The sequence below is a fragment of the Peromyscus leucopus genome, chromosome 3, assembly GCF_004664715.2.
Source record: "Peromyscus leucopus breed LL Stock chromosome 3, UCI_PerLeu_2.1, whole genome shotgun sequence".
Classification (NCBI taxonomy): Eukaryota; Metazoa; Chordata; class Mammalia; order Rodentia; family Cricetidae; genus Peromyscus; species Peromyscus leucopus.
In genome coordinates this window covers 28,189,010-28,211,886 of record NC_051065.1, presented here as the reverse complement: position 1 = coordinate 28,211,886, position 22,877 = coordinate 28,189,010, and the positions used below count along the sequence as shown (strand labels likewise).

The 22,877-nt window shown below is 42.0% G+C and overlaps 1 protein-coding gene across 3 annotated transcripts in view; it reads right to left on the bottom strand.

Annotated features, from left to right (window-relative positions):
- Abcb1 (ATP binding cassette subfamily B member 1) overlaps positions 1-22,877 on the bottom strand; it is a 249,668-nt gene that overhangs the window by 54,956 nt on the left and 171,835 nt on the right. The window contains exons 1-8 of one of the 3 annotated variants that reach the window (XM_037203537.1): positions 20,707-21,060; positions 20,230-20,300; positions 15,600-15,648; positions 14,880-15,042; positions 11,415-11,472; positions 8,651-8,842; positions 7,753-7,924; positions 6,634-6,758 (exon numbers count right to left, since the gene is read on the bottom strand). The exons of 1 other annotated variant lie outside the window; for it this stretch is intronic. In XM_037203537.1, coding sequence (XP_037059432.1) covers positions 6,634-6,758; positions 7,753-7,924; positions 8,651-8,842; positions 11,415-11,472; positions 14,880-15,042; positions 15,600-15,648; positions 20,230-20,294 — 824 coding nt within the window. In that variant the 5' untranslated portion in view covers positions 20,295-20,300; positions 20,707-21,060. Of the gene's footprint in view, positions 1-6,633; positions 6,759-7,752; positions 7,925-8,650; positions 8,843-11,414; positions 11,473-14,879; positions 15,043-15,599; positions 15,649-20,229; positions 20,301-20,706; positions 21,061-22,877 lie in introns of those variants that run through there. One more of the 3 variants, XM_028862235.2, reaches the window with a different exon arrangement.

Genomic DNA, 22,877 nt, shown 5'->3' with positions numbered 1-22,877 from the left:
GTAGCGAACTTCTGCCCTCTGGGGTTCCCCCATTGTGCTGTAAGCCTGTGTTTAAGGTTTCCTTCTTCTTTCAACAAACAGCATTCGGCATTCCACTGAGGCGAGTGACCCCGCTGTCTTTGTCTCTGTTTTTCAATCCATGTCCCTTGCTCGGACATGGTGAACGGGTGGTGTTAGCGCGGGCGATATCGCTACAAATGGAGGTCCCACCGAGATCCGAGAAAGAAGGGACATCGCTGATAGACACCCGAAAGGTAAGGCTGGCCAGCAATTTAAAGAAAAAAGAAAAAATAAGGGTGAATTGAAACGGGTGCAGCTAGCTCACAGTCAGTTAATTGGACTGCTAAAGCAGGAGAGCACCGAAGTTAAGAAAGGGCAAGACAGCTAAAGATTTTAAATAAAAAAGGAAATCTTCCCAATAGAGAAGAGGGAAGGAAAGGAAATTTCCCATTAGAAAAGGGAGAAAAATTTTAATCAAGAAAGAAGGATTTTCCCAGTAAAAAGGGGAAAAATTTTGAATCTAGGCCTAAAGATTTTTAGGGCCCTGTAGAGGAAGGATGAAGGAAAGAGAAAAGTCTCTTCCCAGTGGTAATGGAAGAAGAAAAGTCTCTTTCCAATTTAAAAATTTTCAGGATAGCTGAAACTCTGAGCTCTTTCTACCTGCCAGTGCAGAGCGGCAGCATCTGAATGACAAAGAGTCGTAGTTTTGTTGTCTGTCTGCTTAATTTTGGTGTAAATGTTCATTTTTCCCTCAGAGTGGGAATAATTTAATATTTAGGATCCCTTCATGGGAAATGTTTTTCTGTTTTTCCTTTATGGTGGGAATAACTCATTATTAGGTAGTCCCTTCATGGGAGTAAGAGAAAGATTAAACGTGAGTGCACATGTGTGGCACTCCCAGCATGGTGGCGAAGGCGTGCGAGGCAGCCCAGAGCAGCAGGCAGGCAGGTATGTGCAGGCAGGAGGCATAGCTGTGAGGCTGATGAAAGGACAGACTCATGGGCAGGCAAGCCAGCAGAGGCCAGGAGAGGGACTAGCACTACAAGTTTAAATGGGCCCAACTTCTGGTGAAAATGGTTTTGGTCAGGACATGGAATGCTAAGTTTGAATTTCCAGGGATATTAATCAGTCATTGTATAAAGGATTTCCTGTTCTTTTGATTGTCTTAATAAATGTTTGGATTTTCATGGTAGATAAATTAAAGGAACAGAATTCTATTTTGAACTAAATATTAAGTGTGCTCTTGTCTGTTGATCATTACTGAAAATTTGTCTCTGCTCTTTAAGTTGCTTTCTAGAATTCTAGAAATATAACACCTGAAATGGATTGGGTTATTAGCTTATTAAATAATGTTGTTGCTAAGATGAACCCATAAAAAAAATCTCTTACTGATAAAGAGGCTACAAAATTATTTTTCCATTAAATAAAATACAGGTAAATTATTTGATCCACATTGTTAATAACTGGCTATGTGCTAATGTTACTTGAAGATTTTATAAAAAAACTCCAGAGTATTGTCAAAAGTTACCTCTTCAAATCCTATAGAGATTGTATAATTGGCATATGTAAAAAAAGACCATGGAAATAGAAGCTGGTGTAGTACCTACTTTTCAGGAGTGGCTCTGTGCAACATTTATTGGCCTCCTGAAATTCATCTAGCCTCCTTTGAAGATACCTTTAAAATTTGTGAGCCTGAATGTAGCCATTATTGAGACTATTAGTTCTGCTCCTTGTGTGCTGTCTGTTTTTTCTTTATGGTTCTTAGTTGTTCTTTTGCAGAGCTGCCAGCTTAAGTCATGCTGGGATCAAGAAAAATGGGCCTTGGTGGTTCATGTTTCTGGAGCTGTGTTCATGCCAATGGACCGTGGCAGTTAGACACAGATGATGCTCACACACTCCAGAAGAGAATATGACATTGCTGTTGCTGTTGTTGCTGTTATAGTGGTGGTGGCCACTGCTGCTACTGTTTCTGGGATTGCTATTTTTTTTTTTTTTTTTGGTTTTTCGAGACAGGGTTTCTCTGTATAGCTTTGCGCCTTCCTGGAGCTCACTTGGTAGCCCAGGCTGGCCTCGAACTCACAGAGATCCGCCTGCCTCTGCCTCCCGAGTGCTGGGATTAAAGGCTATTTCTTAATTGCTTACTACAGCTAGCACAGTGGAGACCCTGGCAGCAAAAGTAGCTTCCACTGTTAGTTAATCTTTCATTTTATTAGGCAGGATATTTTTTTTCTTTTTTCTTTTTGTTTTTGTTTTTTTTATTTTTTAAATTACACTCATGATATTCATTAATTACACTCATGATATCAATCACATTTGTGGTATTCATAGATTACATTCACAGGGCATGATAAATTTAATTCAGTAGTTATATACATTTTGATTGGCTTTGAAATTTATAAAACTCAAGTTCCATTTGCTTTTGGAATACCATCTTATGAGGACTCCAATTTGCAGTAAGGCTCGAAGGAACGGAATGGCTCAATTGCCTTTAGCCTCCTGGCTATGGGTGGGTTAGGACTTCTGTTGGTCTTTTCTGTGTCGCACAGATTGCAAGCCCAGCGCCACTTTGAGATCTTTGGCAGCAGTTACTCTACAGCTCACGTGGTTAAGCCTGTATGATAATGAGTCTTCAGAGACGGGTAATGCTTGCGGGGTGCTCACCAACCTAAGACAGAGCACTTGTGTGGCCTGGGCAGGTGTGTCTCCATGATGGGTAAGGTGACCTGCTGACGTCCCACACACCCTAAGTCAGAAGCTCATTTTTTAGTAAAAAGGGGGGACCTGTAGGGCCCTGGTCTCCTCCCGTATTGAGTAAAGCTGTTGCCTACTTGCTGACCTTGACCCGATGTCCTCCCTATGCTAATTCCCTGGCGGGTTTCACCCTCCTGAATGCTTAAGGGAAGTTCCTTGTTTGTGTATCCTGCATATTGGGTATTAACAGCTTAAATGCAAGAATGTATAATGTTCTGTAGCGAACTTCTGCCCTCTGGGGTTCCCCCATTGTGCTGTAAGCCTGTATTTAAGGTTTCCTCCCTCTTTCAATAAACGACATTCAGCATTCGGCATTCTGCTGAGGTGAGTGACCCACTGTCTTTGTCTCTGTTTTTTGATCCACAGCCCCTCACTTGGACATGGTGAACAGGTGGTGGTAGCATGGGCGTTATCGCTACAAGTAATTGTGAAGTAATAAAAAATATCAAAAGCACATATTATTACACACACACAGGGAAAACAGCTGGTCACGCAGCTCTGCCTGTAACCCTAGCACGAAGGAAACTGAAGCAGGAGGACCGCAAGTTCAAGGCTAGCCTGTCCTGCTCGGGACAGAGGATGGGAGAAGGAAAGAGTAAGGGTAATGATGGAGGAGGAGGCCGGAGGAGAAGGAAGATAAAAAGGTGGAAGAATGAAGAATTTAGAAAACGAGAAGAAAGAAGGAGATGAAGAACAAAGGAGGAGAAGGAGGAAGAGGAAGGAGGAGGAGCACAGAGTTAAGGAACTGGGGATAGCAATGATAGAATCGCAACATCAAAAAGCTATTCTAAGCTCCGGACCTGATGAAAGCTTTACAGACAGTTTGCTCACTTGGGGTACAGGAAGACTGAGAGCTCCAGACCAGCCAGGGCCACACAGCAAAGGGCTCTCTCTTAGAAACAAACAAGCCGCACACGCTATCTTATTTCTATAGATGTGAATTTTAAAATCACTGATCTACAAAAATTAATTTGGCTTATGACCATATAGTAGGAACAGGCCAGGGAAGCTGCAGGCACCAAATGACACCACGCGACAGTTGGGGCACAGACTGGCCCGGAGGTGAGGTGACGAAGAGCCACAGGCTCCAAGGTAAGGAGCCTGGATCAGGCTTACATCTCACGGAAGAGCAGAGCTATGGAGCTGCACTCTGCCAGCATGCCAGGGACACACAAGCTTAACTAAGCTACCATGCCTACTCATTCTCTTTCCTACCGGAGCAAACTGATAGAAAGGGCACCCCTGGGAGTGGCCAGATCCACAACACCTCAATTAAAAATGCTGAGTCAACTCTCACCAAAGAAAGGTGATTCAGAAAAAAAAAAACAAAACAACTTCTGCTAACAAAGTAACTCCAGATGGACAAGTCCGAACACAAAACCAAAAACTGGATGAAAATCCAAGACAGCACGCACCCTCCAAAAATTACCAATCTCATGGGAAGGGATGGCACTGACAGGGACTGATCTCAAATTCCAAACAAATAATTAAAAAATAGGACTATAATCACATTCACAGACTTTAAAGAGAACATGAATACACTTGTGGAAGTCAATTCAAGATATGGAAATAGGATTCAATAATGACAGAAATACTGAAGAAAAACCAAACCAAAATGATGCTCAAAACACAAAACTCAGTAAGTCAAATCCAAAGGCAAGTGGCAAGTCTTACCAAGAGACTGGCTAATGCAGAGGATGGTCTAGCAGGACGTGAATCAAGGTAAAGTAATCATGTCATTCAGTTTCAAAGACATTGATAATTTTTTTTAACTTTTTTTTATTTTTTGAAAACATGGTAGAACACATAAGAGTCAGGACCAGAAAAGAAACTCCCCATGTCAAGTTATAGTTAAAATACAGAAAGGGTGAAAAAAAGGGAAGTGAAAGCTGCAGGGAAAAAAAGCCAATCATATACAAAGACAGGCTAATCAGAATAACAGCTGATTTTCCCACAGAAATCTTTAAAACCAGAAGGGTTTGGAGTGATGTAGTTCAAATTCAGAAAGAACACTGCTAATAACCAAAACTATTATACTCAGAAAAACTACCTATCATCATTGAAAGAGAAACAAAATTTTCCAGAACAAAACAGTCTAAACACAAGACCGGCAAATTTGAAACTGCTGGAGAAATAAAGGGCATATACTTGAACATATGAGCCTAATTAAGGACTCTCAGAATAGGACTCACTCAGGAAGTAAATCCAACAATCAAAAATCAGCACTCCACGAAAAGTCAAATGTTTCTGCATACAGAAGGAAACACGTTTGAAAGACATATAGAAGAAAAAAAAACTGTTAAAAACTTAATGAAACTATTCTGATTATTGAATTAAATGCATTCACAATTGCGGTTAAATTTCCATTCCAAATGAGCTGGTTTCCTCCTACATGGATATTTTGAAGGGATAGACTGCTTTAGAAGCAGACGCTTTGTGATATCATATCCCACTACACACTGAAGCTTTTGCCATGTTGGGAGACTTACATGACTTGTTATCCCAGACCCCATCCCCACCCTCACTACAGGAGACTTACTCTCATCTCTCAGGTCTCATGCTAATTGAAATCTCCTCTAAGAGACATTCCTTGACCATATTTAAATGTACCCTCCTCATAATCCTCAGTACATTTCTTTTATCAAAGCGAATTTTCAATGACTATGTTTGTGGGGGGGGGGTAGCTAGAGTTTTTCTGGTCCTGCCTGGCCCACAGTCAGGACAAATCTCTCTCCCACCAGTCCTGTAGCTTCTCAGACCCAACCGAGTAAAGACACAGAGACTTATATTGCTTACAAACTGTATGGCCACAGCAGGCTTCTTGTTATCCAGTTCTTCTATCTTAAATTAACCCATTTCTATAAATCTATACCTTGCCACGTGGCTCATGGCTTACAGGCATCTTCACATGCTGCTTGTCATGGTGGCGGCTGGCAGTGTCTCTCTAACTCAGCCTTCTACTTCCCAGAATTCTTCTCCTCCTTGTCCTGCCTATACTTCCTCCTGCCTGGCTACTGGCCAATCAGTGATTTCTTTATTAACCAATCAGAGCAACACATTTGACATACAGAATATCCCACAAACAAGGGAGGCTATTAGTTAGGGTTTCTGTTGCTGTGAAGAGACACCATGAACACAGCAACTCTTATAAAGGAAAAACATTTAATTGGGTAGCTTACAGTTCAGAGGTTTAGTCCATTATCATCCTGCAGGAAACATGGGGCATACAGGCATTCATGGTGCTGGAAAAGGAGCTGAGAATTCTACAGCTTTGATCAGCAGGCAACAGGAAGTGAACTGAGACACTGGGTGTGGCTTGGGCATAAATGAGACCTCAAAGCCCACCTTCACAGTGACACACTTCCTCCAACAAGGCCCCACCTCCTAATAGTGTCACTCCCTTTGGGAGCCATTTTCCTTAAAACCACCATGGAGTGTGTATGTGCATATGAGCAAAGATGTCCCTGGAGGCCCAAAAAGGGCATCAGGTTCCCTGGGGCTGGAGTTACAGGTGGTTGAGCCCCATAGAAACTGAGGTCCTCCATAAGAGCAGTATGCCCTCTTAACAACTAAAAGATCTCTTCAGCCCTATCAAAGCACATTATGTCTCTCTAAAAAAATATTTCTGTAACTCTCATAGGGTCTTTTACCCCTCAAACTGGTGTCTGTGTACCAGATACTCCCTTACTTGTAGTTTCTGTACCATCCCTTTCTTCTATAAGAATGAAAACATAGGCTTTCAAACATATTTCAAAAAGCAAACAGAACATATATATCCCTTTTTCTGAAGGCATATATTAGGAAAGCATAATTATAATTGCAACTTTGTAGAATATTAGCAATGACACTGAATTTTAAATTTCTAGCAAAAGAAACTCAAACCTTTCAAGTTCTTTCTTTTGTCCTCCAAATGCAATCACAGTTCTGATGGCCACTAAGACTTCTTCAGCAACTGCTCCAGCTTTTGCATAAGCCTGGAGTTCCTTATTAGTAAATGAAGTCAATACCTGTCAAAGTGCAATCTTGTATCATTAAAAATGCTCAACAAATCTATCTTTTGCAGAGTAAAAAAATAAATAGATATAAAAATGTTGCTTATACAGAAATTGTACAAAGAGCAAGATCTTTGAATGTCAGGTATCTTTGGGGAGAGAAAAAGTATAATGGTTTCCCTACCAGTGCCCTCTAGCTGACACAATGTATGGGCAAGGAAGAGAACCCTGGACACAAAGGGACTTCTGGGTCAGGTGCCTGATGTGCCTGAGACCCTTTTGCTCTTCCTTCATGCCTGGGTTAAGGAGACAGCCTCAAGTCCACAGCAGGAAACAGCTTCTCAAACTACTAGTGCACCTATGTTTGCATAGAGCCCACAATCTGAGCATCTAAGACATGTGAGGAGCAGGGTGTAAAACAAAGGGCCCGGGAACCGAAGTGATGTGTAGACCTCTCAGGTTAAGTTGCTTTCTCTTTCCCTTATCTATCCACAAGGTATTCTAAAACATTTTAAGTAATTTTTATCCCGTTCTGACATGAGGCGTTTGAACCTAACTGTTCAATGTTCTGCTGAACAGGAAAATCAATTAAGCTTTGAGGCTGGCAGAGGCTGGCACGATAGCTTGTTGGGTAAGAGAACAACTCCAGCCGATGAGCTGAGGTCGCTCCCTGGAGAGTGACAGTAAGTCTTCCAAACGCTGGAGGGCGGTGTAGACAAGGGAGGACACCCGTACACAGCTGACACTTCACAGTGAACACGGCGCTGTCCTCTACCGAGTACAGATCTTCCCAGTTCAGCATGTCTTTTGGATGAAGGTGGGGAACATACAAGGTCCTCTTCCTTCTTACCCTTTCCCCAAATGAGAGCTCAGGGGGTCTGGATCAGCTTATCTTGCCCCTTGTTAAACGGAAGCTTAAAGCAAGCACCAAACTCACAATCAGGGCTGCCGTGGTTGAAGACCCTCCCGTGGGGTTCTGGGGAGGACTCTGAAATGTGGATTCACCTACCTTGGCCCACATAGCAGACGACAATCCAATAAGAGGGGTGACAGCCAAAATGACAAGGGTTAGCTTCCAACCACTTATAAATCCTACTATAAATCCAGCTAGAAATGTGGTGATGGACTGAAAACACATTCCAATTTTGTCACCAATTCCATCATTGATTTTGGAGACATCACTGAAGAGGAAAGAGATTGTGTTACAAATAATGTCAGATTTGCAAACACAGAAATTAGCCAGTTTTATATTGTATCACTGATTCTGATGTAAATTAATGTCTACAACCTTTGTGTGTGTGTGTGTGTGTGTGTGTGTGTGTGTGTGTGTATTTCACTTGACAGATTTTTTCATTAACAGTTTCCTATGGCCAGCATGGCCTCAGAAAACAGACAATGGATGTTTAAGACAATTCACTGTGAAATTTCAAACTGCTCAGAGATGTGCGCATATGGCGCTGTTCTCTATGAACATAAATCTTTGAGTTCTTCATGTCTTCTGTGAAGCAGAAACAGACAGACAGGAGCTCCTTCCTTCTTTGCGGTGTTTTCCAAGGACACCAACGAGCCCTGGCAGGATGGCAGTCAGAGGCTGGATGGACAGGACACCAAGGAGCCCTGGCAGGATGGCAGACAGAGGCTGGATGGACAGGCCATATTGTTGCTCACTGCACATCACGGCTGTGCTCACTCTCTGCGTGTTTCTTGACTCTGCCAGTCAAGAAGTAGCTCCACCCTCATTCCTGCCAGGGCACTGTGAACAAGAAGCCGTGTAAGACACGGGTACTGCTCACAAGGGCGCTACTCTGCTCAGGGATGTACCGACATTCCTAATGAGGCTGGTGGCATCTACTCCACTGAACTAAGAACAAGACCATATCTGACTTCAGCTAAAACTAGGTACTCACTCTGTGAGCCGGGTGTTGAGCTCCCCAACGTCGTGCACGTCAAACCAGCCTATCTCCTGATTCATTATAGCATGAAAAAACTTCTGTCTGATTTTGTGTATTTGTCTTCCAGCTGCCAGGCACCAAAATGAAACCTGGATGTAGGCAACTATGAGCACGCCAGCACCAATGCCCGTGTAATAGTAGGCGTACCTGAAAAACAAGAACACTGTACATGCTGTTTTCTAATCAGTCCTGCTCTCTGAACACAACTGAGTCTTACTCCTTCAGCTATCTGGGTATCCCAGCATCCTTAACAAACAAGAAGGGGTTGTGAGGGGCAGAGCTGTAACTGTCAGCATCCGCCTGTGTCTGTGGCAATATAGGATGGCTTTGGGGCAAATCCCAGCTCTTCACTGAATTATCTTGTAAACTCAGGCAGGATGCATAACATCTTAGGCCCCAATTTTCTAACTAGTAAAATGGAGGTGAGAATCGTTATACTGGCAGTCTGTTGAGAAATGGCCTTGTAGTCCTAATTCTATTACACCAGCACCAATTAATGAGTCTCTGCTTGTCAAGGGACATATCACAGAATCTGTCTGAAAGTGGAAACCAGGGATAGAAGTGTTGGAAAATATTATTTTAAGGTGTGTTACCTTTTTTTTTGTTTGTTTGTTTATGTTGCTTTTGTCTAACTCTGTGAAGCTGTGTTACTTTGCCTGTGTAAAACACCTGATGGTCTGATAAAGAACTGACTGACCAACAGCAAGGCAGGAGCAAGGATAGGCAGGGCTGGCAGGCAGGGAGAATCCCTAGAAGGAGAAAACTGGGAGGAGAGACTTAGGAGGCAGAGAAGGAGGAGGACTCCAGGGGCCAACCACCCAGCCACCCAGCTACACAGCAAGCCACAGAGTAAGAGTACGGTTTACAGAAGTAAGAGAAAGACAAAAGCCCAGAGACAAAAGGTAGATGGGACAATTTAAGGTAAGGAAAGCTGGAAAGAAACAAGACAAACTAAGGCTGGGCATTTGTATTTAAGAATAAGCCTCCATGTGTGATTTGTTTGGGAGCTGGGTGGCAGGTCCCCCAAAAGAGTAAAAGGTCAAAACAACAGCATAGAAGTGATTCCTGTCCCTTTGAACTACTGACAGACCCCAGCTGGTAAGTGACAGCTGAAAATTAACAGGATTTGTATCTGCCCAATTGGTCATTTTGAACAACCATGAAATGTTTAAGGAATCAAAGAGCACGAAAGTCTTCAAATTAAACTAAGAAAAAGGTGAACTCATGTTCCCTTATTCTCAGTCTCCGCATTCACAAAAGCAAACCCTAGGCTTCTTCAATCAGTTAATATTTAGATAAAAGGCAAAGCTTCCAGCATGAAATACAGGGGACAGCTTTCCCCATCTTCAAAAGGAGAAGTTCTGCTTGTTATCTTCTGGAAATTGCAGTGTGTCATGGGAAGCATCAAAATGATTATTTAAAAGGAAGAGAGTCTCTGGTATGATGTTCACAGCTCTGGGCTTAACCTACCAGGATCCTGCTAACATATCACACCCCATTACATCATATAACTTGCAAAAAGATACAGTGCAACTAGAATGCTTCTCATCAATAGATGACTCTATAATTGTTTTTCATGTGCTAATGATATAGCAAGAGTAACCCCATTTAACAAGTGTAACTTATGGTTAGGGAACAACCTGTAAGATGTTTAGTTTTATTCATTTGTTCACTTATTTCTGTTTTTTAGCTATTTCAAAACAAAACAAAACAAAACAAAACAAAAAAACAAACAAACAAAAAAAAAAAAACAGGGTCTTGCTATGTAGCCCAGGCTGGCCTGAGTCTCACAAGCCTCCTGCCAGTGTCTTCATAATGCTAAGACGCATCACCATTCCTAGCCTTGGTAATGTATTTTAAACAATCAAGATGTTGCTGTTAACTGGGCATTGTTGCTTAAACCTGTAATCCCAGCACTTGGAAGCCTGAGGCAGAAGGGCTGACACAAGCTTGAGGGCAGCCTGGGCTACATCAAGAGGTCAGACCCATCTCAAATAAAGAAGAAAGAAAAAGAGGGACTTGTTGTCACAATATAAAAATAATGCCTCTCTACAATAGCATTTAGAGTATTGGCATCTTATCATTCAAATATGATCAAGTGTCTCCACTTCCTTTAAACATGTCAAACCATTCATAGAATAATGTAGAATCATGTTATCTGAATATTCTCATGGATCCTTGCACATTTGTTCAAAGATATTCTCAGAACAAATTTCAAAACATGTAATAATTTACAAAATATTTTCCCAAAGTAAGCTAAGGTAAAAATCAAACTTTTATTTATTCTAGGATTTTTTTTGCTTTTGGTTTTTTGGAGTTTTTTGTTTGTTTGTTTTTCAAAATACGGTCTCTCTGTGTAACAGCTCTGGCTGTCCTGGAACTCGATTTGTAGACCAGGATGGCTTTGATCTTACAGAGATCCGCCTGCTTCTAGAGTGCTGGGATTAAAAGCATGTGATACCACCACCCAGTTATTCTAGGATGTTTTATTTCATTATTTATAATTAGATGCTGAGTTTAAAATTTCCTTGCTAGCCAATATTATTATAATTATTACTAGGGATACTGTGCAAGAAGCACACTAATAATTATAAAGCTACAGGCAATATTATTAATTCAACTTCAAATCATATTATATAATTTGAGAAATTTTATAGCTCATTATAACCAGATTAATGCAGAAAAGATTAATGAAAGAACAAAGCAAGTGTGGAATTACGTGGCCATGTCTTCCTCCAGATTGCCGCGGCTGCTGGCCTGAATGCCGCTGGTTTCACCTAGACAACCAGAAAGCAGAGCTGGCCCATTTATGGCTCTTTGGACTCCAGTAATAATAAGCATATAAAATAAACCAAACTCTTTCACTTGAAAATCTACACAAAACCAGAACCAAGTGATTCAGTTAAATTGAATTTAGTTTCCATCCAAGCGGTAAAGACATCCATTCAAACACTTCTCTGCTGCCATGCACAGCTACACAAAGCCTACATGAAATGACGGTCATTTTCAAGAAGAAACCCACCACGACAAATAAATACCAATGCAACTCGACACTTGAGCCCATATTTAAACACTATCCCTGCATTTCTCTACTTTTATTATTACAAAATTATCATGAAGAACAGAACATTATCCAATATTAGGAAGAGCTAACTGTCTGAACCAAATACATTAGAAACCCCAAAACTTTAACCATTCACATAGACACCAATAACTACTATTCAACATTTTTGTGTATATGTTGTCAAATTCACATGCAAAACTTTAAAAAAAAAAGTGAATCTTGGTCTACATTCAGTATCAGTTTTTCTTGACAGTGTATGCTTGTATCAATTCGAAATTTGTATTCATTTTGGTTGCTTCTAATATCATACTGTTATTGGAAACATTGCTCAGTGAGTGTATTTACCTAGCAAACACTATGCTCTAGGTTTGATAAACAGACAAATAACACTGCATAAGCATATGTGTACATATATGTGAAAATATGGTAAATACGGTATAGGAAAAATTACCATAATCAAGACTGCTAGGTCAACAAAAGGCACACTTCAAATCTTGCAGTCATTACAAAATATACGATTATAGTATGTGAGGAAGTCAAGCAGAGGGGAGGGAAAGGAAGAAAAAGGATGAGTTTAAAATTTCCTGGCTAGCCTCACAATAAAATAGTAAGGCCAAGTCTATGCTGAGAGCAGGCAGGGTATCAGAAGAGCTCACAGGGGACCGTGGCAGCGGCAATCAAGGATGGACCCACTTAAGTCTTTACACCGCTTTCTGGCTATAGCCATGTTTTGTGTAAAGGCCTCTAGAACCTGGGCCTCCTTGAGCAATTAGTAAACAAGGAAGCTCTGTAGTCTAGGCCATCACATTCACAAAATGGCTATAGTTCTAAATCAGGATATACAATGCATTCTTCAGAAACACAAAGTGGACCCCAGGACCCATGAACAAATCAGCAAAGGGTCCTAGATACTGCAAATTGGTTTGAATATTGATGCATATTTTTTGGGAAAGGATTCAGTGTTTATCATAGACTTAATTCAAATATCTGGCTAGGAAGATAAGCCCAGTGGGAGAGCACTTGCCTAGTGTCTGTGAGGCCGTAAGTTCAATTCTCAGCACCTCAAAAATAAGTTCAAATGATGTATAAAGCCAAGGTTTTGGTCTCTAATATCAAATTTTAAAAGTCCAGAGATGAGGCAATGGCCCGGGGGACAGTAGTGTTAACTGTTCTTACAGAGGACCCAATGTCAGTTCCCAGAGCCCACACTGTGCAGCTGACAGCCTCCCGCAACTATAGCTCCACATGTCCACCTGAATATCATCTCCCACAATAATTAAAATGAATAAAAAAAGGGTCCTTGTAAGCTAAGAGTATCGTTGAGTTATCAAAGGTATTCTCATATAGGCATTGCCAACTTTTTGTTGTTGTTGTTTTTCTTTTTGAGATTATAGTATAATTATATCATATCCCTCCTTCCCTTTCCTCCACACCCTCCCAAATTCTACTTGCTGTCTTTCAAATTCCTGGCCTCTTTTTTCATTAATTGTTCACACACACACACACACACACACACACACACACACACACACACACACCTAAATATATAACTATAACCCGCCAGCATGTTTGCTGAGTACAAACTGAACTGTAAGTCTTCCTATAGTTTACTTTAACTCAATCTCTGCATGACCAACAGTGACCGGAAAACTGAAGCTCTGACCTAGCAACCTGTATCCCCCAAGTCAAGGGTGTTTGTGTTAGAAGGAGGCAAAGTACTTCAATAGCTCACTCATTTCTTCCCTCCCCAGAGTGCTTTTTTACATCTCTCCTTATCAACCAGTTTCTTGCTTCCAATCTTACTGAGAAAATTAAGCCCTAACAGTCCCCTATTTATGCAATGTTAGACTTTCTGAGGTTTCAATTTCCTGCAGTGAGCCATGAAATTATATCATCTGACATCATCATACAGAGGATGAGGAGAACACAATTAAGACGTTAGAAAATATGAACAAACACTGAAAATAACTTTTAACCCAGTACATTGTTGTATTTGTTGTTTTTACCAGTTATTGTCATTAATCTCTTATCATGCCTAATTTATAAATTAAACTTTACCATTGGTATGCACGTATTAGAAATACACTGTAAATATACGCAGAGTTCAGTATTCTCTATGGTTTCAGGCATCCACAGGACAGTCTTGAAATATGTCCCTGGTAGACAGGAGGATCTAGCAACCAGCAGAAAACATGCAGATTCCCAGTTCCTCATCCACCTGCCTTCAGATCCTGACACGAATCCACATTCCACCTGTTACTGTAGCTGCACTTCTGTGGCTCCACCCCGAGTAAGCTTTCCTCCTGCTCCCTTGATTTGTCCTTCAGAGAGGATCTCTCTACATCTCTTCACTCTCTTTCAAATATCAGTTTCCACTTTCTTATTTCCTAGAGAACAAAAGCATTACTTTTCCCATCCTGACTTCTCTCTCTCTCTCTCTCTCTCTCTCTCTCTCTCTCTCTCTCTCTCTCTCTCTCCCTCCCTCCCTCCCTCCCTCCCTCCCTCCCTCTCTCTCTCTTTCTCTCTCTCTTTCTCTCTCTCTCTCTCTCTCTCTCTCTCTCTCTCTCTCTCTCTCTCTCTCTCTCTCTCTCTCTCACCCTGACCCGCTCCCTCTCTCTCATAAACAACTGTCTCAGACCTCATTTAGTTCTCCAATCCTGGATCTGCTTTCTGACAGGCCAACCCCTGACAACACCCAAAACTGCCCCTTCCTCTTTCTCATCTCATTTGAGAGTAGCTTTGTCCTTCCAGTTTCTCAGGCTAAAAGCATCAGCATCATCCTGAACTCCTCACTTACACTCACAGGCACGGACTCTCATAACTATTGCAGCTCACCATTCACAGTTCGGATTACATTCCTGTACTTCCTCCTGACGCTTTCAAAGCCATTTCTGACTTCACAGAGCTCCTTCCTTTCCTGCATATCTCTGCCAACACTTCTCTTGGATGTTCTAGTACCCATAAACATTCTCTCCTCAAATTCATTACAAATAGAGCTCGAGTTCTGACCTCCACCTCCAGTGCACAAAACACAACACTGTATATTTAGCAAAGGCCCTGCAGATGGTACGTCAAGTGAATGTTATTTGCAATAAATTCAGTACTACAAATAATCCTTACTTTGATTAGTAATGTTTGGTGAAACAGTGGTTTCTGCTTTTGTAAAACTATCTGTCATGTGTCCAAACACCAGCATCAAGAGCGGAAGTGAAGTGCCATGGATAACAGCAGCCAGCGTCCCCAGGACCATGAGCAGCTTGTCCAGCCAATCCGCATAGCGAAACTAGGAGGAAGCAGAGCACAGGCTGGGTGAGCACATGGACCCACAGGTGGCGCCTCAAATCAGACTCCAGGCTCAAGCACTCCAGACTGTCACCCTGCCGTCTCACACCGAGCTCTCCTCTCCCATGATGAACTTTGACAATAATCTCACCAGGGGCTGTACCAATTTTTTTAAATTTTTACTTTTATTTACGTGTATATGTGTGTGTGTATCTATTTGTGTGTGGGGGGGGCACATGAATGTGAGTGCCATCGAAGGCCAGAAAACAGCCTAAGATCCCATAGAGCTGGAGTTCTAGGTGGTGGAGAGTTGCCTGATGTGGGTGCTGGGAACTGAACTCTGGTCCTCTGTAAGAGCACCAAGTGCATTTAACAGCTGAGCCATTTCTTCAGCCCATGGAGTAATTTTTCATACTGAATTCAGTGTGTCTTCTCTTCTGTAATATCTGATGACAATTTTTAAAGTCATTTTCATACCTCCTAAGAAAGCCTTATATCACATGGAACATCTCTGCCTTGAGATAAGTATTTTAAATAATGACTAAAGCCCAAACTCACCATCCCAAATATGCCAACGGCTGGTTTCTTTTCTTTCTTCTCCTTTTTACTGAAGAACATAACAAAGGGATTATGCAAAGCTTCAAAAATACTACAAAAACTTTAAGGAACCAGCCTATTATAAACTAATGACAACTAGGACAAACAGGTCTACACAGTACTCACTCAAACAGTCTGATACCATTTGCGAAGTGTAAATACAAATGTTCATACAGTTTAGACATTTGAATATATGATTATTATCACTTGGTATTGTATTTCTATTTTTAACGCTTTATGCGTGTGCGCATGTGTGTTCTCATGATGGGGGGGGGCACAAACATGCAATAGTGCGTGTGTGGAGCTGGGAAACCTCGAGTGTCATTCCTGGCAAGTTAAGTAACTTAACTGCTAGAGGCAAGGTCTCTCGCTATTCACCGCTGGATTTGCCAGGCCAGCGGGCCCACACACTTCCAGTGATTCTCCAGGTTCCACTTCACGTTTCTCCATTAGGCTGTTAGTATATTACAGGCATGCGTTACCGCGTCTGGCTTTGTATCGGTCCTGGAGACAAAAACTCGGGTCCTCAAGCTTACGCAACAAGCACTGTCCCCACAGAGTGACAGTCCCTATCCCAGGTGTCGGGATTTGTGTAAGAGTATTTTCTTGTGTGCTAGATGTTTCCTAATTTTTGTGATGAATACATGCATCCACACATTTATTTGCAAATAAAATACTACACATTAAAAAAGAGTTTTCTAATTTTTTTCCTTTTTTGGTTAATTTTAGTCTAATTAGAATATTATGGCTGGGCATGGCAAAGCATATTTATAATTCCAGTACTAATCTGGTGAAGGCAGGATTATTACAAGTAGGAAGAAAACCTGGGCTGCACAGTGATACTCTACTTGAAAAAAGAGAAAGAAAATAAATCATGTTCCAGAATTAATCTACCCAATTACCTTCTTGGTAAGTCTAGGTACAGTTTAATTACCACCTAGACATACATTTATTTATTTATATATTTAGCTAGTTTGTTTGTTTATTTATTTATTTATTTATGTATTTATTGGCACTATGGATAGTATCTGTAATCCTTCTCTTTACTACAGGGAGAGCAGTGATGAGATGTTGAACATCTCTAACATGTCCAACACATGTTAGAGTGTCCTAACTTGAAAGGCAATTAAGTTACTCTATGAGCAAATCTAATTCTACAAGGATATCTGAGGTGCTGAGTGGACTATCATGGAAAGAAATGCAGTCTTAAAAAGCCATGTTTAAAAAACAACAACTATAAATTGCCAAAAAGCTGTCCTTACACATAAAAAAGTCAACTATTCTTCAAAATTGCAAATCAAATAACTCTGCCTCCAACCCACGTTTCTCACCACCCATCACTGCCGGCGGGATGGCAAGCTATACCAAACCCATCTTAGGAAAGACTGCTTTACAAAGAACATGACTTTGACACAGACTTTTAAGTTTAAAAGTTTTTTTTCATGTACTAAATGAAGTAAGAAGATAGTTTTAAAGGGGAAAAAAGTCCAGTTTTTAGTGGTACAACATGGACACAAACACACAAGCTCAGGATGGGTCCTGTGCTGGCACATCTAAAACATAGCTTCAGTATCCCTGGAGCTAGGATGCAAGAAAAGAGATCCATGAAGCATTCCAGCTCTGTGCTTCGTCCTTACCTTTTCCTTCTCTGACACTGATGCTACTCGAGAGGTGGCATTCTAGGCAAGAACTTGAATAATGTGTTAAGAACTCTGAGGAAGAGCCAGGCGGTGGTGGCGCACACCTTTAATCCCAGCACTCAGGAGGCAGAGCCAGGCAGATCTCTGTGAGTTCGAGGCCAACCTGGGCTACCAAGTGAGTTCCAGGAAAAGCGCAAAGCTACACACAGAAACCTTGTCTCGAAAAACCAAAAAAAAAAAAAAAAAAAAAAAAAAAAAAAAAAAAAAAAAGAACTCTGAGGAAGGCACACTGTTGACCTTTGACAGATAAGAAACATGCAGAAGAGTTACTTAACTTGCCCCAGGTCCTGTTGCTAGAACAAACGCTGAGATTGAGAAGGCAATCTGCTGCTGGACCACTGAGCTGTGAGGCAGGAGATGCAAACCTCTGAGACTTCAGCCAGGAGGGAGTTCAGGAGTACAGCATTTGCCTATCACTGGGCCAGAGATATAATTCAGTAGTAGACACTTGTCTAGCATGCACAAGGCCCTGGGTCCAGTCCCTAGTTCTGAAGGGGAAGGGTACTATCTGTAATGTATATCTATGAAATTTCTATAATAACATGTTTGACTATCAATTTGTCTTTTTGAGCATTATGTTCTAAGCTGATGGGTGTTCTGAGCAATCTACTAGGAGTGAGAACTGGAGACAATCTATATTCTCTCTCCCAGAACTAGAACTTAAATGACTTAGGGGGTCATCCAGGCAACATCCTCGAGGAGATTCTCAGAACCATAAAAATAAATAAATAATAACAAAATCAGTGCTGATAAGCAGTTTAATAAGAGCCATTAAGCAAAAAGTAAAAGGAATTTCTCTACTTTGAAGCCATGACAGAACCAATAATAAAATGAAGATATGTGTAGATTCAAAGCATCTATTTTCTTTACCTTCCTCTTTGAACATCATGCAATACTTTGTATGTAATATACGTAAGAGTGGTGGTACAAACCTGTAATCTCAGCTCTTAGGGACAGAGGAGGTGGGTGATCTACAAGTCCAGGCCAGCCTGGGGTACACAGTGAGTCTGTGGACAGCCTCCACCATGCTACACAGCAAGGTCCTATCTCAGGGAAAAACAAATCCAGTGTATACACAGGTGCACGTGTGTGTGTGTGTGTGTGTGTGTGTGTGTGTGTGTGTGTGTGTGTGTGTGAACACAGTTCTTTAAGCTACTATGCTAAGCAATTACCTTCTAAAACGTACCACATGTTGGATATATGTGTTTCAAGCTGAGCACAAATGAGGTAAGAATATAAAAATATGGACTTAGTGTGATTCATAATTTTTATTACATATATAAAAATTACTATGTCTAGGATTCCCAATACTTTTCCAAACTTGATTTCTTTACTTTTTAATGTTGACCGGGGAGGAGGGGATTTAAAACTACAAATGTGTCTCACAATATTTCTTTTAGATAGCACTAACCTAGAAGCCTGGCTGGATTCAGAGGAAATGTTTTTGCAAGTGCAGTCTCCTCAAATGCCACCACATGCTGAGCAGCTTCACAGCCTGCTCCACCACCACCAGCCACCACCACCAGCCACCACCACCAGCCACCACCAGCTGTGCTGCCTCTGATTATTGGTGAAGTTGCTAAGAGGGAATTCTCTCCCTGGGAAGGACATTCTCCTCTCTGAATGGCTGTGTGAATGAATAGTGTGTGTTCTGCAAAGAAGTTTACTAGAATGCTTTACCTCTCATACTCTTCTCTCCTCTCAGAATGTCAAGTGAGTCAGTCATTAACGGCATTGTACCTAGCGTCTCAAAGTCTTTTAGAGCAATTATTTTCTTTGAAGTTCAAACTTCCCCAACAGAGGCCAGTAGAAATTCCTCCAGTCTGCTCCCATATCTGGTTTTTGCATTTTATTTATTTATTGTGCATGGATCCATGCACATTGGAGGCATGGACCACTGCAAGTGCCTTTGGCGGTCAGGGTCAACTTGCAACCTGCAGACGGTTTCTGCTTCCACTATGAGGGTTCTGAAAACAGAGTTCAAACTAGGGCTTGCCAGGCTTCGAAGGAGCCGCCCTTACCTGCTGACCCATCTTGCTTGTTCTGCTATGTCTTTTGACCTGTCCATTAAATCCTGATTCATTGCTTGTTAGTATCAGATACTCCAGGTTCACTTTGTATTTTCTCTGTCCTAGATCTGGCTGAAATTAGCATCCCTTTCTTTAACAGAAAGCACCAAGAGTGTTTATTTCCAACATCCTTTTCAGTGGACTGAAAGTGAACAACTGAAAAAAAAATCATGACTTCATATTGAAGTTTCTTATTCTAATTTCACATTTTTAAACATAAAATTTATTTTCTCTTTTGTACTTATCCTCCTTACACTGAAAACTTATTATTAATAATATTAATATATCTACTAATTCCTATTATCTTAGTTTACAATTTTCTATAAACAATGAGCCTAATGAGTGATGTTTTTAATTTCCTGTCACAGGCAGTCCACTGTAATAAAAAATATACTGAAATTATGTTCTTTTAGCAATTACATTTTCAGTTTTTCTAACTGAAGTACAGGTAACCAGTCTGAAAAGATCTAAATGCGGTTTTGTTCTGCTTCACCTGTCATGCCGCATTCTGTGTTTGTGTCGCATCAGACCACAGCAGAGGGAGGGTCCAAGCAGCTCAGGTGCGTGAGCAATCAACAGTGCTCATAAAGCTGAGCTCATAAAACTTAACGGATCTGAGCAATGGCCCAGCCTAGAGGCTGAACAGGAGCCTCGGTCAGTCACACACATCTGAAGGACAGCTCCAAGCAGGTGAGTTCCTTCCAGAGGCTGGTTTATGCTGAAATAACAGCCACTAATCATTTAGTGCGGTGCTGGAGGCTACAAACTAATTGCTCAAATGTACAAGACATGTCAAGTACGAAAGTGAAACAATCTGGCTACCTCTTTTTGCCCATCTTTAAGAAGTTCTTGTCTACTCCTCCGTTAAGGTCCTCTTCAAGCTCCATCACGACCTGGGGAGAAAACACAGTTCATCAGCCAAATACATGCCCACGGGGTCCAGAGCCTAGGCTGACCTCACTGCCCTGCGGGGAGCCCAGCGGGGAGGAGGAGCCCCGCCCTGGTGCTCACAGGACCGGCCCTGGAGGTAACTCACCCCGGGGATCCGGGGAGCTCCCGGGTCACCCACGTGGACCGGGTGCTGGGCTCTGGATCCTGCTGGCCCGCCCTGCTCGGAGCTGGGCAGCAGGATCCACAGCGCGGGGCTGGCGCCGAAAACACCGCCTCAGGGACTCCCAGGGCGACTGGAGCTGTCGCCACTTGGTCCCCAGGGACTTCCGAGGCCCCTGCCCCCTGGACCAGGCTCGGGCATCCCAAGCAGCCGACCCTTTCAGGGAACTGTCCACCTCACATCTCTACCTTCGCTTTCTTTCGCAAAGTCCGCCAAGACGTGGAATTTGGAAGAAGCGACCCCGAGTTTAGCAGAGCCTGGGAAGATGCGGGCAGCGGCCTCAGCCTCCTGGAGCTTCAAGAGCCGCTGCGGGAAGGAGCCGGAGGGCCTCCGAGCACTGAGTACTAAAGTTGTCGCCAGCCGCCGCCCCGCGACCCCAGGGCCAATCAGCCTGGTGGGCGGGTTTGGGTGAGCCTGCAGGAGAGGTTGCGAAACCAAGGCGCTTCCAGGCTTCCCTGAGCTTTGGAGAAGGGAGCTGGAATCCTCAGTGAGACACTTATATAGACATGTCCCGACGTGTTTAGTTAAGTCTCCACATAGAAGTGTATATGCCTGGATAGTGCACAGTGGGATCACTGGTGAGTCATACTTAAAAGGATACTTTACCTGATGGAGCTGATCTATTATAGTCAATAAAGCAATCAGGGACTTTGCTTATTCCGCGAAGTCCCCTTCTGACAACATTGCTTTCTTTTTGTATTTTTAAGGCTGGTAGACATTTTTCTGCGAAAGTCTTTCTTAAGTGTGTTTGGCATTTTCCTAAAGTATATCTATTCAGCAGTTTTTGGCTTGGACGATAGTCCTATACAATGGGGCACTTCAGGGCAGAAATAATATTTTTAAAGTACAGAGTGTTTTCAAGTTTTAACTCTGGAATCAATGTCCATGTTTTTCCCAGGGTCTAGCAAGTTCTTACATTTTCTGGAATTCTGATGGATTCAGCTGTTGGAGTGTAACACCACTCTCTCCATCCAGTTGTGCCCAACTATGACATGCTGGCAGCTCAGATGTGAAAGTCAACCTGAGACGGAGGTCCTTGTCTCATGCCAGGGAAGCCCTGACCACCTGGGTAGAAGTGGTCGAGTCCTGTTTCTCTTTCTTTCTTTCTTTCTTTCTTTCTTTCTTTCTTTCTTTCTTTCTTTCTTTCTTTCTTTCTTTCTTTCTTTCTTTCCTTTTTCTTTTCTTTTCTTTTTTGGTTTTTTGAGACAGGGTTTCTCTGTGTAACAACTCTAGCTGTCCTGGATCGCTCTGTGTGACCAGGCTGACCTCAAACTCACAGAGATCGACCTGCCTCTGTCCTCAAAGTGCTAGGATTAGAGGTGTGTGCCACCACTACCAAGCAAGACCCCTGTTTCTTATACTAAGAAACAGATGCCAAGAAAATTCTCTGTTCTCACAGATGCCAAGAAATAGCCACAACTGTTTTTAGTTAACTGTTGTGGGATGATCTGTTCCTTCAGCTGTGTCTTACCTCCTCAATGGCTTGGGGATGGGGAGGGGGCAGTGCGCCGTCCTCAGTGGCCCAGACTTACCTCTCCTCTTTGGTTAGTATGGTTATCTCATATCCACCTACAAGCGTCCTTCCTACTCATCTTCCTTGGGCTGCAGGTGTCACCGTTTTCACCCTTTAGCTTCCTTTTAACCCGAACATCCTCACCTCAATGCGCGAGCAACTTGTGGTTTTCCCTAACATTCCAGAGGGAGCCAGCTCCTTTGGCAGCATTAGTAAACATGACACTTTAGGATGTTATTACTTTATGTCTTCAACAATAGGGACTGGGTCAAGGTTCCACTCCATTCTCCCCAGTGGCTTGAAAAGTTCCCTTTTAATTTGGGAAAAACTGAGATTTGTAGCTTCAACAAAGAAAACAATTTCAGGACAGCCATTAAAAAGGTTGGATTTATTATAAAAAACAACAACAACAACACCAAAGATGCTTCAAGAGACAGAAGAAAAAAAATCACAACCAGACACCGAGAGGAACTTCTCAAATGATCATTGGACTTGGGTTTCTTTGCAATGGGTTTGTATTTATAGGATTTGGGAGGCACATAGAAAAGAATTTCATTTTGTAAACCAAGTTGTAAGGTAGATTTATAACGTTTAGATTTAGGAATGTCAGGGGAGCGCTAGAAACTCAAGGTCACACATCAGTTTGGCCTCAGCACAGTTTCTTTACCCTCATTGACAAAATATCTTTGGAAAACATAGATTGTCAGGGGTATCTGAAGTTTCTGGTGTTTCTCAGTTAAAAAAAAAAAAAAAGATAGATGAGACCCTGGAATAAGAGTCAATTTCCCTCAATGCTTTTCTTTCTGTCCCTATAAATTTTCCTGTCTTTCTGTCCTGCCTCACTTT